The sequence below is a fragment of the Chaetodon auriga genome, chromosome 3 (genome assembly GCF_051107435.1).
Source record: "Chaetodon auriga isolate fChaAug3 chromosome 3, fChaAug3.hap1, whole genome shotgun sequence".
Taxonomy (NCBI): domain Eukaryota; kingdom Metazoa; phylum Chordata; class Actinopteri; order Chaetodontiformes; family Chaetodontidae; genus Chaetodon; species Chaetodon auriga.
In genome coordinates, this window is record NC_135076.1 from 15963299 (window position 1) to 15981308 (window position 18010).

The window sequence follows — 18010 nt, forward strand, 5'->3', positions numbered from 1 at the left end:
ATGAGCACATGATTGCACTTGACCTTAGGGTGACTTTCTGTCGAAAAGGCCCCGGAGTGCCTCCACTTCAGGTAACTGCTTGTCCAATGTTTGCATGACTCCTGAAAGAGCGTTAAAATCCACAAGATGTTGGGCGAGTCTTTAAGGTCATTTCTAATCACAACCATCAAAGCATGTTGTCTGGGTCTATCCGGGTCTAGTGACTGGGTCTATCAATACACAGAATCCTATTAACTGTTCACTTTAAAAATGATTTTTTAGGGTGAAGGCGCCTCAGATGCTTTTCTCTACTTGCCTTTTTATCATTTTAAACCAGCGGAGGCCAGTAAAATGTGCGTTACAGTCAAGTAGGGCAATATTGCCAAAGCTACTACCATTTATTCAACAATATGAAACAACAGATGAAAATTTTGACTATAGCAAAGTCATTTATGCTGACAACTGTGAGATGAACTGTATTACTGAGTGACATATTGACTGAAACATTTTCTAGGTTAAATTCAATTTGTTATCTTGTGAAAATTCTAATAATAAGATAAACCAAAAAAAAAAAAAAACATTCTGGACAGATGTCTTTGCAGTTTTAAGTTCCTACAGCAGAGCACAAACATTGTGTGATGAATCTGTTTGTTAATGACTTTAGACACCCACACAGATCATAAATGTAATCACTGCACGGTGAAATATTTTGGATAAAAGCACAATCAAACTATATGCCACAGTACATGACAAACTGAGGAACCACCCTGTAAAAAACATGCCAAAAAATGGGTCTCATGTTTGGGCAAGCTGCCTGAAGCCAAGTCGTGCCATGCTGTTAGATCTGAGAGACCGTTTGTCTGCTCCCATGAAATGTGAATGACAAGAGATTTAGCAGCCAGGACTTCTGTCAATAGAGAAGCTATGTCAGTGTCTCAACCCTTCATCACACTAAAGATCTTATCAATTCAAACATGCAGAACATGCAGTATCAACGGCTTAGGTCATTACATAATCTGATTAATGATGACAGTGTTTTCAGAACATAAAATGGCCATTCAAAAACTAATCTATCTGTTACAAGTGATATAACTATAATGACATAACCATAATGGTTTGATGAGGTTCCAATTCCCCGCCGTGAAACAGGAACTTATGAAAACAAGTACGCCCATAAAACCCCTGCGCTCTGACAGGTTAATCCTGGCACAACATACACAAGATGAAGAATAGAGTCTCAAGTGGGATTTTGCCTGTAAACCCCATTCAATCCTTAAGCTGCCTCAGAAAAGACTGCTGCATGAACACATGAATGAACACATGCTCCCTCCGGTCATTGGAGGAAAGCTGCTGCTTTTAATGGGAGGCAGAAAAAAAATCATTTTTCTCCCTTTAAGAGAAATTAAAACAAGGGGTCTTTAGTCCATAGACTCAAAAACATAAAGACAGGCAACACAGCATGAAAGATCAAACAGCGAGTTTTAAAGTGTTGGTTGTTTTCCTGGAGTTGTTTTTCCTGCAACTCATTCTTAAATGTTGCTGAATGCACATTGTGTTGGCTTGACTTTACATCTTTATCTTCAAATCATGCATATAGAACTCTCTCCATGTTCACATCACATAAGTTAGACGTAAAAAAAAGTCTTTTGGCTGAAGCCTGATACAGGGGGAGGCTGAATAAACTGGACAGAGGGATGAGATGTGACCCAGCAGTTGGAAGGGTTCTTCTCATAACGCAGTGATTAGGAGATGCCGTGGGAGAGAGAGGAAGAGGTTCATTGGCAAACAGGGACGTGACCCTCTGCATGGGGCCAAGCCTGCAGTCATACCCGAGTCAGGCGAAGTCCCAGCTGTGCAGCTAACCACCGCTGACAACCCACCCCGCCCACTCTCCTATGGGACGCTACGTAGGTCAGAGAGGAAGGGTTCGTTCGGGTATTTATGTCTCAACTTTAAAAACCTCAATGACTAAGATCACAGCTCAAGCTTGAGGGATTTAAAGGCAGGATTGGACACCTCAGCAAACACTAGCCAACATTTAAAGTCAGTGAAAGATGAGTGAAAATATGTCACACCGATATGAGCATTCTCATAAGCAGAGGGTGTTAATTTCTGCTTGGGTTACACATAATTGCTACCATGAGTAGCAGCGAGTCAGTATAATTCAGGATCTGGGGTGGCTGGTTCAGCTGGGTGGCAGCTGATAGCGTCAGCCTGGAGCTACAAAGCCACCCTATCTGCTCAATTTCACTTCACAGGGCTCAAGTTCATTGACTCAGCCGGTTAAACAAAGTGTAGAATTGGCTCCTGAAGCATGACGCCGGCCAAGCGAACCCTGCCATGCTGGCCCTTAGGTCTCTTTCTGTCTCGGCTTGTCAGCTGCTGTGTAACAACACTGGTCTGTCACTCTCCAGTGATTTTGCCAAGGGTTGAGCGGGCAGGCAAAGCAACTGCAGAGCACAGATCTGACAAGAAGTACATGGGACGTGTAGAGCAGGACACCGAGCATGAGCTTCCTGGTCGCTTCCAGCAGGGCAGGTTGTCTCCATTTAGAATTTTCTATCCAAAAAACCCTAACATGACAACATTTGCATACACATGGTCCCCGAAGAAGCCATACTTCTAAACACGGAAGTGTCATTGCAATTGCTCCATACCATACTGTAGCTTTGAACCGTGGTCTTGCCGGCTGTTGTGTTGCTGGTTGCCTGGGAATTCATATCCCTGCGCAGACAAAATACTAGCAGATTCCTGCGACAAATCACAACCAACTCCTTTTAAATACCTGACACTGGGTGTGTCTTGTGGGCATTACATTGACTGTCCTAATATATATTTTCATTGATATGATGCTAGTGCAACACTAGCATGTTTACCATTGTAAGGTATGATACCGCTTTCTTGATTTAATCCTTATCGACATTTAAAAACTGAAGATGATTTCACTGTGTGTGTGTTTATGCTTACGGTAACAACTCAAGATGCCTCAGCATTTCTCTAAAGGCACATTATAATGTATACAGTCTTACTTGAGTAATGTAAATTATAAATGTAAAATGTCATTAAGTATTAATTTGTCATAATAACTGATGGTGTATGTGTGTATGTACTTAGTTATAGGTAATGAATATTTATGTTGCAAGCAATGTGTTTATGAGCAGGTCCCGTGTGAGGGTTGTATGTTTTGCGCACAGTAGATCCTTTCAAATATCACATTTTCCACAGGACCTATGTTTGATTGTCTTTGGTGGCCTCTCACACCCATCAAACGCACATTCCAGGAACTGCCACACTGTCAGACATGTTTGTTGCAATCCAAGATAAAATGCCAATGTGCTGCCCTTCCTGGTTTCAGCGGCTGTATCTGCTGAGGTGCATTCATGGACAGCACAGGAAGTGGCAGCAAAATATTTTCCATTGTTTGATGTGTAGTTTTTAGGATGACCTCATTCTGAGCCAGAGCCGAGTGTGGCAAAGGGCCAAAGTACATTTACTCAAAGTACTGTAATTAAATATCATTTTGAGGTACTACTTTACTTGAGTATTTCCATTTTACTTTATACTCGAACTCCACTACATTTTGGAAGCTCATATTGTACTTTTTACTCACCTACTTTTATTTTACAATATTAGTTAGTAGTTGCTTTGCAGATTCAGATTACAAGTACAAAGTATAAATCAATAAATACATCTTGATGTATTATTATAGGTTAAGCTACCCAGCAGTTTATAAATAAGTTCTAAATTAGCCCCACCTTCACCAGCTGCAACATTAGCAATGCTAGACATTAATGCACTACAATCACTAATTACAAATCCAGAGATATGATATATATTATTCTGAAATTGGACTTTTACTTGTAACAGAGTATTTTCCTCTCTTACGACTTTTAATACTTATAATACTACATTACTACTTCTACTTAAGTGAAAGAGCTGAGTGCTTCCACCAGAGGCAAAATGAAAAGAAAGACAGGATATTGAATGTAGAAATCAAAAACTCTGTCAATAGATCTTAAGGACACAAGCACGACCTCTAGCTGAGAACCCATAAATATGAATAAAAAAGGTATTTGGTTGCTGCACAAAGATAACTCTAGAGTACTTCAGTTAACATGTTACTTTTCGCTTGCGTTCCTGTCTCACAGTTGTAAGACTGCTAAGAATGTGGGTGAAATGTTTTAACATGTTAAACTTAGAGGCTGACTCAGATGCAGAGGCATGACAGTGTGAAAGTTCAGAACGAAGCAGTCATCGCACCTCACCATCGTGCTATCCAGGAGGTCAACATGGCCGATGACGACTGCGTCTTATGCAGTTAAAAAGAGGACTGACGAGGTTAAAAGAGCAAATTCAGAAGCTTTGAGAGGAAGGAAGGCCTCTGACTATCACAATGACAACTTGTTTTTATACATTTCAGGATTTTTACTGAAAAAAATCAAGTGAACAGCAACTGAATCATAACAGCACAATGTAATAAGTTCAACAAAGAGTTGTGAAAGGAATGATCATTTGCTAAGTGGTAGCAGTTACACACACACACACACACACACACACACACACACACACACACGCTTAAACATAATCACATAATTACAGGAAGTTTTTTGTTGGGAGCTAGGAGATAAATGACATCATCCGGACAGTCTCACTGTGTGAAAAAGAGGACGAGTTCGGGCACTTCAGACAAATCCAACCTGATTCAGTGACAAACCAAGGTGCCATCTGTTCGACACTGCTGTTTCAAATGAGTGAATAAACCGTTATCAGGCCACCCAGCCACAATGACTCACGTCCGTTTCCTTGCAAAAGCCTGCTCATTGTAAGACATTAGAGAAGGTGGGGTGGGCAGAGAGTGGTTCAGTGCTGACAAGAGGAGACACTCGAGACATAGCTGACTTGAAAAAAAAAACGAGAAGGAAGAAGATGACTGCGGAAACATTTGACAGAATACGAAAGCGGACATCAAAGCAAAGCAGGAAACCTCGGTTCTTACCAAAGAAGCGCTTTTCTCAGCTGAAGACGGAAAAAAAGCACAAGAATTTGCATGGGCTGCAATGGATGTTAGATTCAACTGGCAGAACAGATATGACCTCAGTCAGCCTTTAGGGAAGGTTGTGTTTGTGTCTGTCTGTAACATTATAGATACTGATACCAAACTTATAATCAATACATTGTTAAAGTCATTTTTTAAAACAGCCAAACAATCTTCTCAAATGTGATACGACAATAAGACAAAGGCATTTGATTTGGACTTCTGGTAATCTGATGACATGCCCTTGGACTTTAGGAAGTTGTGTTGGAAATCTTTCACATTTCTTTGACATTTTTCCCAATGATCCAAAAGAAATTGCAAGATTAATCAACAATGAAAGCCTTTGTTTATTGCAGCCCTTAGTACAACTTTCAATTCTGCGCATTTTACATCTTAGACGAATACAATCTCCAGTGGGCATTCACAGTCACATGAAATGCTTTAATGTTTTGCTAAGATGGCAGTCTCCTACAACTATTTGTTTTATAAGCAAAATGTTCTAAAAAACTTTAACAGGGCGGTGGTCAAGGACACATATCACTAAAACACTGCATCTTAGATTCACATCACATGGAGCTACAGCGATAAATCACCCAGGACAACATCCATCGTACTGGCACACAGGCCGACCAATAAATAACAAGATCGATCTAAAAAATCTAGTACTGGTCTGGCTTTAGCATCACTATCTACTAGCCTTCGCTTAGCAGCCTAGAGAGATGATCACTGGAGAAACTTGGCATCCATAAATTTGAAACATGAAAAACTGAATTCAAAGATGATCATTTAATCATAACTGACAAATCTTAGCCTTTCACATTCTTGATGCCAAAACAGGCCAAAGCTGCTTCAGTTATGCGCTTCATCCCACAAGTGATTTGCCTCACTGTGTGTGGACATACACACAGACAACCCCTTAAGAAGTTTGGGATGGATTGGAAAAAGAACAGCGCAGGCAGTGACTGGTAAATGAACAAGGGACTGAAAGAAAAAAAAGCTCCCGGACCCTGGAGACGCCAAGAGGAAGCCAAACTTGAGCACCCCCTAAAATCTCCAATTCCCTCTTTCTTCAACTTGGAGCCTCTCTTAAACTCTCTCAGCCAGTCCCACACTGTCACTGTCAAACACACACACACAGACACACAGGACTAGAGAACAGATGAACAGTCACAGGCACCAGTGAGCCAGATCAGTCGACGACACCAATTGAAAGCGAGCGAGAGCAGAGAGCAGAGAGAGAGAGAGAGAGAGAGAGAGAGAGAGAGAGAGAGAGAGAGAGAGAGGACGGATGACTCAAATGCAGCTGCCTGCCATGCTTTCCACACATCCTCATTACTCACTATTCAGTCATCTTGGGCTCCGGGGGGCCCTAGGCACTGAAACCCTGTTGTTCGGTCCTTGCTTCCCACTCTGGGAGACTGAATGGCTGTGACACACGGCTCCACATTTTCTACAGCAACTGGTTAGCTGAAAACATTTATACCCCACAGACTTTCAGTCAGATCCTCTCCTCCATAACTGCAGACTATGCTTTATGTGTGGTCAGCTTTACTGATCCATTTATCATTGTTTTAGCATTACACCATATCAGAGGCGACAAGAAAAAGAAATTTTGAGATGTGGCCAGTTGCGCCCAGTAGTTGTCCAGAAACTGTATCTGATGCTTGCAGAGAAACTGTCCCATAAATAGACTGAACTTTTCGCTTTCTCACTTCCTCAATTTTGTATCAGAATATCTTACTTTACTGTAAACCAAAAGGGCAAGAGCCAACAAAATTGGAAACACATGAGATGGCATCTGAGGAAACTGAGAAATGCCACCATTGTCAAGACGCGTATTGTTTTAAACACATTCAAATATTTTATTGCCACAAAGTCCAAACCAGTTTAAGTCCTTTAACAGATGACTCTCCAGGGCGTGGTGCACGCTGCAGTTTTAGGTCAGCAGGAACAGCAGAACCAATATGTCAATGTCACAAGAAAACAGCCAAGAGCAACAGGTGCCTGGTGTGTGTGAACTTTGCCAAGATGAAGCAGTTAACACCTATTTAACACACTGTAGCATGAAAACAACTTTCATCACCGGTTTTCATGGTTAGCATCAGGACTCCGACCACGATTATTTTAATTACTGATTAATCTGCCAATTATTTTTTCAAATATCGACTGTTTTGTATGCAATGAACAGTCCACAACCAAAGACATTTACTTTACAATTACATATAAGAGGGACAAGCAGCAAAATTTCAAAAGCTTTTAAAGCTGTCAAGTTCTTGACTTTCTTCAATTGGACTAATCTGACATGTATTCTATGTAAATGAATACTTCTTCAACCACAGAGCTCCATTCACAAACTAAGATGCTGCAGCATGGCTAAGTACTTCTGCTAACTTGCCAGTCAAGCTCAGGACAGATCGAAAGTGACTAACAAAGTCTTCACTTCTGTACATTTCCAACAGGCTACTGCACTCTCCACATTATTTCCCCTCTTATTACTGACTCTGCAGCTCTGTTTACACAGCCATGTTTTGCTCTCTCTTTTGCATTTGGTGCTACTGGTCAGCAGGCATCACTGATTATTAGCATGGACACATGGTTCTGAGACTTGCCTTGCCTTGCCTTGGTCAATGACCTTTACTGAATAAAAATTCAGTGTAAGTCAAGCTTCTGAAAACACAGATGGAACCGATGTGTAGAATAATGCAGTCCTGATTGATTAAACTTTAAACTGTTAACACCCCCAGCCAAAGCAATGACACATACATTGGAACATTATACAATCCCTCAGCTCAACATATCCTATCCTAACCTGTTCTGTAGTGAGACCATTTTGGAAAAGACAACAAACACCAACAGTTTGCACACACTGTCCTCATTCCTGGAACAGCCTGCAACATACTCTGCGGCTGATTCAATGGCCTTGCGTCCAGCACAAACTGAGTTAGTTATGGTAGGCCGCCAGGAGCGTGGTTGTTTACTTGCTTTGGCAGGTCCACTCTAATTGGAAGTGATCCCCTGACCACATCTTGCTGAGATAACAGGGTGGGTCCTGCTATGCTAACTTATTCAACCACTTTGCCTCACACCGCTGGCCCCTTCAGATCTTTGAAATTTTATAAAAAGGGAAAAATACAACAAACTCAACATTGTTTTTAAATCAAACACAATTCACTTATATAATTACAAAGTGAGGACATTATTTTGCTTTGCCTCTGTGTAAGAAAGAAGCATCGCCTTTGTCTGCATTATGAGTGTAGTTCCAGGAGACATCATTAAAAGCCAACGCTGGTCAGTTATTAGGCTTGTAAAAACATGCCAGTGATTGCTCAACACCAAAACTTTCACCCCAATTTAAAAGCAAAGCGAAGAGAGGCTGGTGTATGAACTGAAGCTTCTTCCTTGATTAATTAAAACTAGAAAAGACAATGATGTGAACGAGAAGCGAAAAATTGCATCAGCAGTTTGGAAGAACAGAGGGTGAGTGTGTTCACAGGTCAGTTGGGGATAGCCAAAAAACAAGAGCCAGAGAGACAGAGCAGCGACATTAGAGGGAGACAGACAGGAGGTCAGGGCCAATGGTCCAGCCCAAAAACAGAGCTGGTGCAGACCCGTCTGCTCAGGCCGCAGCCCAGGACGTCCCACAATCACAGCCATTCAGGGCTCCTGGAATGTGTCCCCTGGAAGTTCAGGCAGGTCAGCTATCTGTGGAAAATAAGCTGCTCCCTTGTTTCCAGGCACTGTGGCAACCAAACGACAGCCCCCAACACATACAAACACACACACGCACACAGTACGCCCCATCCCAAACCTGAGTCTCCATCCCACCCTGTCCTCAGCCCCCTCCCCCTTTGTGTTAAGCTGTCAAACTGCCAAGAGGTAAAATTGGGTGGAGGTGCTACAGTACAAGCACAGAACATGCACACACTCGGACTGACAATGGAGGCCGGCTCTTCCACAAATAAATAAAGTCACATTTTGTCCTCTGTTGTATCTATGTCACAAACTGACTTTTCTCTTTCATTCACACTAAAAACTTTTGACATTTGGCTGTCACTCTGGGCTTGTGAAATACATGACTTTATTAAAAGTTTTTAGTCCGCTTTCTGCCCAGCATTCCCAACACGAATCCAGCAGAACCAGTGTGCTTAAGAAGTGTTTCTTCGCTGGTTCAAAACAAATGAAAAATTAGAAAAAAGAATTAGAAAGCAGTGATAGCAATGGTGTGACATGGTAACTGTAAAAGAACATGTCAAAAAAGATAACTGAGAGTTACAGTTAATCAGGGTTTTAAAAAATACTCTCTCTCTCTTAAATACTACATGTTTATGTTTGCCTCAGCTTAAGGCCTAGACAATGACAACAAAACAATATTATCAATATAATAATATTACCAAAGTGAAAGTTAAGTCTCAGATCACAGTGTTAATGTTAAGTCAATGCATCCCTCTCTCCTCTGTATACCTTTGTGCCAATTCACTACTGCTCGACTGACAAGTATAATAATATTGTTCTGACTCAACAGTCAGCTGAGAGCCATTAAGAGCTAACCATCTAGATACCTGCTAAGCTCCTACTAAGCTTTAAGTCAATCCAGCATTAACGTATATTAGCAGGCGGCTGCTTTTAAGACTGCCAACAGCAGCGAAGGTTGACGATCTTTCCTCTGAATTACTCTAAACCAGTGGAACCATTGTGCTCACCCCAGTTGGAGGTGAACCACTCAAAATTTTCACCAAGTTGACCTCGCACACTTTGCCGCTGACCGATCATAAAACTTCCAGTCAGATTACAACTTTATGTGACATTCAGTGTGTGTGAGGAGAAATTAAACTTGTGTGTATCTGAGTTTCCACAATTGCATGGTGACATCATGTATCGGCTAATTGACAAGTCGAGGAGGTTTGTAGATTTGGCAGGTCTGGCTTACATTCCTTTTGTTGGCCCAAGTTCATCGCCTTATTTGCTGATACAAGCGGCCGTCTTTGAATCTGACAGAAACAAACTTCGGTTGATAACACCATGCTTGTGACTGGGTGGTGGCAGTTTCAAAGCCCTGTGCTGACTGGGAACAATAACCTTGAGGCTGGCTCTTGTATTTTATACAGTAGCATTCATTCAGTAGCCAACTCCAGACTGTGGCTGAACTGGGTCACACTCAAGTATGAATGTGTAAATCCACAAAGGTGAGGCAGGGTCATTTTGAAAAGCCTACTTACGGTCATCATTCAAACTACCTTATCATCTACCACGCAAGATATTCACTTGCTACATTACTGACAATGTCAAAAGTCATAAAAAAACTGTAATTCTTCTGAGGTACCATAATTACAAATTTCAGCCGTGAAAATAGTTTTCCAGTAAGACTGGGTCACTGAAACTGCCTCAAGAAAAACAGCAACCTACAGTGTGAGGCTGTTGCTGAGAGCAAGGGAGGGCGAAGGGTGTGCACGGCTCCAGTGCACACTTCAGATAGCAGAAGAAAAGTCAAATAGAAAGTAAGACAGCATCGTAAAAGGTGATTCTTACCACCATACGAATCCATCAACGAAAAGGTAAATAGTGATCTCATAAATATCCCAGTGCACCAATGGTGTTCGGTGTGATTTACACTGATATCAAAAGAGCAATATGACTTAACAAATAAAGGAGGGAACGTTACATATCCCTCCTATGACTCATAATACCTCATTAACCTTTCCTGCAACAACATGTGAAATGAAAGCAAACAGATATTTGGAAGATGCAAAATTCATCATTTAAATATTACTTATTCACATTAGAAATCAGATCGATCAATTATATTTCAGGTCAGTTCTTGTGCTGCTGTAATTATGAATTGTGCAGGAGAATTAAGGTCAGACTGCATTTCTCTGCGCTGTACAATTACGTTACCACTGTTCTTCTGCGTAAAAAAAAAACATAACCAATTATGGATTAATAATTATCATTTGTAATTGAGACAGCACAAGGGGGAGAGGGTGGTCTGTCCGTGGAGAAGTAACTGAGTTAAAGACCAAGTCACTCTATTGAACGAAACCGATTTGTCCCGGGACGCAGATTCATCACTCTATCTGGCAGAGATGCAGCGTGCTGAGCAGTGATGCTAATCATTCCAAGCTGAGGGGAAATCATTCTAATCTCACAGCTCCACCCCCACAATGCTTTGTTCCACTTTTGTGATGCACTCTAATTCAAAACAGAACCAAACAATGAAACTTGGAACAAATTCGTCGATGAGGCTGAGCTCGCGCACAGAACAATGCACCTCTGACAAGACGAGAAAGTTTGAGAATATGTGTCCCGTTATACTGGGGTGTGTTCCTCAAATTGTTTTTTTATTTTTCTGGTCCTCACTGAGATTTACAAGAACATTATGAGTTAACAAGGCATTTTAATTACAACTGATGATAGATAAAATTATGCCTTTCACTGCCAACTTGCCCTTGGGCCCCACAACCCAACTTAAAAACTGCACAAGTTTTGAGGTTAACCAAAATCCAGCATGTGCATACATGTGCATGTATGCAGCAGGCAGAATCCATATAGAAAGAGTTCTGAAAAGCAACAAAGACAGTTCTACTATTCATTATTTAGGTAAAGTGTATTGGCGATATGGACTTATCCAGTCATAACATACAAGGTTTCACTGTACACTTTTCATTCTCGATTAAAAGACTGTTCAAAGTTATGTTAAATTACAAAATGTTATCGTTCAGTATGGTTGGTTTATTTTTACCAAGAGTGCTCAGCGTTGTACACGTGATCAACAAGCAAAACCATCGGGTAGGTTTTTAGCAACAGTCATAATGACAGAAACATTTGGAACACTTTTAAAGCTTGGGCGGCTGAATCAGTCAAACAAGTTTGGCATTGAATCAGCTTGCATCGTGTCAGATCAGGCCTCTGAAATATTCAAAATGCCAAATTCTGTGAAATTCAGCACACATGTCTTTGTAGAGAAGACACATATCTACCAAAAGGAGCTCAGAGTAGAAGCCATTATATGGTTACTACATCACAGGCTACACCAATAGGGAGAAAATTTTAATTCAATATCAATTAAAAATGTTTAAAATCATAGAAACAGGCATCAAAACACTTATGCTGACGAACAGATGGGATTGAAATGTGGTAATTAAATTTCATTCAATAATATCTTACATTATAGTAGCCCTATGTGACAAAGTGACACCCTAATTCAAAAGGGTTTTTTAACTCATGACAAGTGTATATGTGCAGTTTCAAGTCTCTACAATTTACAGTCTCGTAGAAAAATGAGGAAGTGTGCAGAGAAGAAGAAGAAGAAGAAACCCCTGTTCAGGTTAGGAACAAGTCAACACTTCATTGAGCTGATGTGTCAACATGGACATGGACAGGCCTATCAAGGACTTGAGTCTGAACTGAAGGCAGAAATCGTACTGCTGATTCAGTCTGGCCATGTCATCGCTGCCACAGACACAGTGGCTTACGTGTCTGCTATCACTGCCACAGAGGTGTGTGTGTGTGTGTGATGTAGGTGTGTGTCTGTGCACCCGTCTGTCTGTCCTCTCCACCTCCCTGACACGTCCTGTCCTGTCCTGCTGCCAGCATCACCATAGCTACACAGACAGCCACTGATGTCACTCTTCTATCACACATACACACACACAGGACTGGCTAGGAAGCGGGCACTGACTGTTCCTTTGATGAAACACACACACAATGTTTCTGCCCTCCGCACATTCAGCACATACTGTATGTCAGGCTGCTGGGATAAAGTCTCTCAGTGAACAATGTTTAGCTTCTGGAATATCTAGACTATGAGCAATAAAAATCAGGCCTAAATCTAAACAAGCATGCACAGATACATGCACACACACCTTTTCTGGCTGTACCATTCATAATCAAGCACTGAAGAACAAAACAGAGCACACTGATAAACGCTGCAGCCCACATAAATACAGAGCAGAGTTTGCACGTGTCAGACTCCAACAACACCTCTCAAACTCTCCACTGCTTGCCTTGGATGGCAAAGAGTGGCGACACTTCAGCTCAAGCTGTGTTGATGGCCATCAGACAGACCCTAAAAATAGCTACAGTGTGTACATTAGAGGAGTACTGTAGGTAAGTGAAGAGTTGGTATTTACAAGCTTTAAAGTTGTGAGAGTGGGATCACTGTGCAAGGCAAGAATTTTAACCGTCTCTCCCAAGCAGACAGGAGAATAAAAAACAGACTGCCTACGTTTGGGGAGCTATTCCCTTCTCAACTACATAAGACAGCTACTGCATGTGTTGTAACTTATTCAAGTGCTTGTTAACTCCCCTGAACCCAAACAGCCTGTATGGCTGAATGGAGGTTTGAGGGAGGGGCTGTGGTTGTCAAAAGAGGCAACACAATCCAGTGTTTTGTGGGTTGCCTATTAATGAGAAAGACAGAATATTTATTCTGTCTGTGCCAGTTTGCATGAGTTTACTACCCCTAATCCCTCCTTCCTCCCAATCTACAATTTTCTACTTACAAACAGAACTAAGAAAAATGTGTGTTTTGTTTTATTGTTCTTTAAGTACAACCAAAGACTTCTAGTTATAGCGTGCCTAATTTTGGCAGTGGTGAAGGGAGAGGCATTCTCCACAATGTAAAGTATGACCACACTGCTGTAGAATGCAACAAGTATGTTCAATATGAGGACAAGCTTCCAGATATACACTTACTACCTCCACCAATCTATCAGTGCTGCTCCAAGTAAAGACCTTAGCTTTATTCCATCATAGACTCAAGCAAACTGATATGTATACTATAATATTACTGATTGCACACAGCAGAACAAAAAAAGCAGTAAACAACATTTCCCATGTTCCCCTGCTTTGTTTGTGGTATGCCTCTTACCTGTCCTCATCCACATTCATGGTAATGTGGATGCCAAACAGGCTGTTGACAGCAGGAGTGGGCAGGTTGAGGCCCTCGCCGATGAAAGGCCTTACACCGTCTTTCCCTGGCACCACACCGCCACTGGACTGAGGTAGGGCATCAGACTTCTGCCTATTATCTTCTGCTTGGTTACTGTAGCTGGAGGGAAGGCCTGTTGTGGCTCCTCCATGGGCTCCCTGTGACTGGATAAGTCCCCCACCCGGAGGGGTGTTGGTAGAACTGGGCACTGTGGCAAGCGCATTCTGGACACCGCTGTGGGAGGTGGTGGTGGTGGTGATGGACGATGCAAGAGCAATCCCTATCCCTCCTGAAGGCTGTGTCTGGCTGACATGCTGCTGTTGGCCACTTCCTGGAAGGATGGGGGCCATAGCAGATGTGTTGCCCACTTGTAGCAGGAGGCCCTGCGCTGAGCCTGCCTCTCCGCCCAGCCCCTGGGCTCCTTTACCAGCACTGGTAATCAGAGGCGAGGGTACCTGGCTGGTTGGGTGCCCCACAGGGAGGGCTGACATAGGAAGGTTCTGAGTGCTTGAACCAAAGTGCTGCTGACGATAGTCTGGCTGGCCAGCTGAGAGGCCAGTGGGATGACTAGAATAGGCAAACGGCTGGGCCTGCGTGGCAGGAGGCATAATGGGAGACTTCTGCTGCATGGCACCTTGGTGCACACCATTGAGGCTGTTAGAGAGGAAGGTTTGGGGAGCAACAGGCTGCATATTGACTTGAGCCTGTTGTGGATGCGGTGATGCTGTAGTTGTATACCCTGTGGGCTGGAAGGCACTTGCTCCGCTCCCTATCTGAGGAGTCAAGCTGTAGCCTTGCTGCAGCGGCTCTGAAGGGTGGGTGTGGGTGGGGTGCCCAACGGAGTAACCACTGTCCATGGCGTTCTCCAAAGTCTGTGCAGAAAACGCACTGCTAGTGACCACAGAATTAACGGTGGTCCCTAGCCCACTGTCCCTGTCGATACTGTGATCAAGGGTTAAAGTTGGCTTTACGCCATCCACAGTTCGATTCACATTTGAATCTGAATCTCTCTCATAGAACTCAGTGCATGTCCACCTGCCCCGTCTGAAGGGCTCTCCAATGCCATGGTCAAGTTTAATGACCCTGAAACGGGAACTACAGCTGGTGCTCACAGGAGCAGTGTGAGCAACATTGGCAGAGGCAGAGGCAGCAGGGACCGAATTGATGACTGTCGACGGATGGGTGGCTGAGCTTGGAACAAAGGGTTGAGCCGTAGCTGGCACAGGAACACTTCCTCCTATATTATGTGGGGTGACACGACCAGTGCCTATACTTTTATAAGAGAGTCCCCCGTTGACAGGACCTGTGGTAGACGGCTGGCCCTCCTGAGGCTCCCCTACGTTGTTTAAGGTTTCCTCGGATGAACTCCTCTCACACACGCCCATGTCGGCCCTAGAAACGTCAAATATTTCTGACGACACGTCCTCTGTCCGAGACTCGTCCGGATCGTCCAGGCTCTCGGTGTCGTCGGTGATGCTGCTGGCTGCCACCTGAGCCTGCGTTACACTCGTGATCTGGAAGCAACTTTTCTTCTTCGCTGGCATTTTCGACATGTTGACTATCTGCGTCAAGTCTGCTCCCAGATGAAACGAAGTGCTGGATCAATGTCTTGCGAAGTAATTCACAGCAAGGGAATAGGACACAGACACGTACCGTCACAGGACATTTCCATACCGTTCCTCTTCCTCTCTCTCGTTGGTGAAAAGTGTCACAACCGGGACCAGTCCCTAAGAAACTCCCGAAACGGTCCGCGGTGTCCGGTCACAGCACACGGGGGACTGCTACTCTCCTACTCCGGCCTCTCTGACACCCGGTCGGCCTTCCTTGTGTCCCGGCAGCGGAGTTGCAAATAGGCCCTTGTCAAAGTTCTTGTTCAGCAGCTGCCACCGGTACTTTAGTCTGAGGCGGGCCCAGTCTCGTAGCCCACTCTTCTCTCTCAGCTATATTATGTATTTCTCGCCGACAAGCTGAGTTAGCTGATGTTAGCTAGTTTTCCCTACCTCGGTACCAGCATGTGCGACATCATGATGTAAATAAATCCATTGGCTTGTCAGAAAGACCATATAATCCAGCGGTTGACAGAGAAAACGCCTCGAAGTCCGTGAAGTTTTGCCTCTCGACGTGTGGACAGCTCACTTTTGGCAGCTGCTACTAGCAGCTAGCTGACAGATAACCACTTTACCACAGCGGCAGTAAGCTAACAGGCAGCTAACTCCTGCCTGCCGCTCTTCTAACCCCACTAGTCGACAAGATGGCAAAAGCGAAGTGCATCCTGGGTATTGAGGTCAAACTAGTTGTCTGTCGTCTTAAAAAATATATTTAACAATCAACGGCACCACAGACCTTAATTTTATGTACTGCTTATGAAGTTGTTAGGGCTGTGAACAATTTTAAATTATCAAAATTCATTTTACGCATATAAATAATATTTCTGTCGCGCCGTCACTTCCGGTGGACGTCCCACCCGGCAGAAGCAGTACAGAGCTCACCAGCTGCCGACAGATGTTAGGTTTTAGGTGATGTGAAGCTTAAAATTAGGTGATTATACATGACTTCACGAATTACAAATAGATTTTAACAGTATACATTCGTATTTACTGTTGCTTGTACCCCGGTACTCCTTTTAAACTACTTGCTTGACAGACGCAACTGTCCGTTTTTCGAAGTGGTCTATCTTTTTAACTGTTCTCTGTTGCAAAATTCAGTTTCTATCCAGGATTAAAGTCCGAAATATTCATTCTATAAAATCGCAGCCACAAGCCGCGAGTGATTTAAATCAACTGAGTCACCGCACGAGTTGTTTTTGAATGAATCACTTCTCTCCGGGAAACCTTGGAGACCTTATCCTATTGAGACACAGCTTAGTTGGCACAATGCTGCCTTGGGCATGACAGTCATGAATGCATTCTTCATGAATGCCCAGGTTTGTGTTAGATTGTGAAATGAATAATAGTGTATCAGTGTACAGTGTAGGTCACTGTGCACATGTGGAGGTCATCAATAAGTATAGATAGATAATCAATCAAAAAACATGAGCCAAATCAAATGAAATAGACAAAATCATCTCACAGTTGCTGTAAGAAAACTAAAATCTGATTTAAACTTAATGTAATGCTGCTGTAATGCTTGTAATGCTGAAAGCATTAAAACAAGTTATTATTTGCCAAGTCAAACCAGACATAAGTAATTTATCTTCAGTGAAAGTCAGCTGCTTGTCAGTCACCAGCATCAGTTGGTTTGAAAAGGCTGAAAGATACTCTGATTCAGCACGGATTTGTCATTTTCCAAATCAGTGAAACAGACAGAAACTCCAGTATGTCATAATAGTATTTGGCTGGTGGCCAGTGATCATATCAAGTCGTGTCAAGGAAGCAGGAAATGCCTCATACATATGGTCCATGACTGTGGTGACCCCTAAGTGTAAAGCAAAAAACAAAACACATTCACTCATTCATAGATATACATTGCATTTTGCTCCAGCTCTAATGTTTATTCTTGCATATGTTTTGTCATTAGAGGCCAGTGTAGATGACACAACTTTTAGCTCTGTATGTCCCATAGTTTGCTCCAGAAATAGAAGCTGTATGATCACTGCACTTTCCTTCAATTGAATTTGTTATTTGACATTTGACCCCTGTTCCTGCTTTGGCGGAACCATTACATTACAATTGTGTTGCTCCATCAAATTCTTGAAGGTGGGGGGAGCCATTCTGGAGAAAGATGGTTGATATTGTCATCTCTCCTTCTTCTCCCCTCCCCTTCTCCTTGTTCTGTGTATAAGCACAAACGCCACCTGTTGCAGATTGGTCGGAACAGTGTTGTGTGGCTCAGTCTGAGCCACTTCATTTCCTATTTACAGAGACGGGGCTGGATGCAAAAAAGTTTCTTCTTTTCAGGGAACAGACAGAACAGACAGCTAGGGGACTGTGAGGGATGTTCCTCCAGAATATCTCCTCACCCACATTTAATGAATGTTTAAACACACTTAGTGTGTGTATAGCAGTACAGGGGTCACTCCTGCAAGGATAGAAATATTTTGTACAGAAAAGACAGATGTTTGAAACAAAAGT

At 42.8% G+C, this 18010-nt stretch overlaps 1 protein-coding gene across 1 annotated transcript in view; it reads right to left on the reverse strand.

Annotated features, from left to right (window-relative positions):
* tsc22d2 (TSC22 domain family 2) overlaps positions 1 to 16209 on the reverse strand; it is a 34356-nt gene extending 18147 nt beyond the window's left edge. The window contains exon 1 of the mRNA XM_076725735.1: positions 13881 to 16209. Coding sequence (XP_076581850.1) covers positions 13881 to 15493 — 1613 coding nt within the window. The 5' untranslated portion in view covers positions 15494 to 16209. The remainder of the gene's footprint in view (positions 1 to 13880) is intronic.
* Positions 16210 to 18010: the final 1801 nt, after the last annotated feature.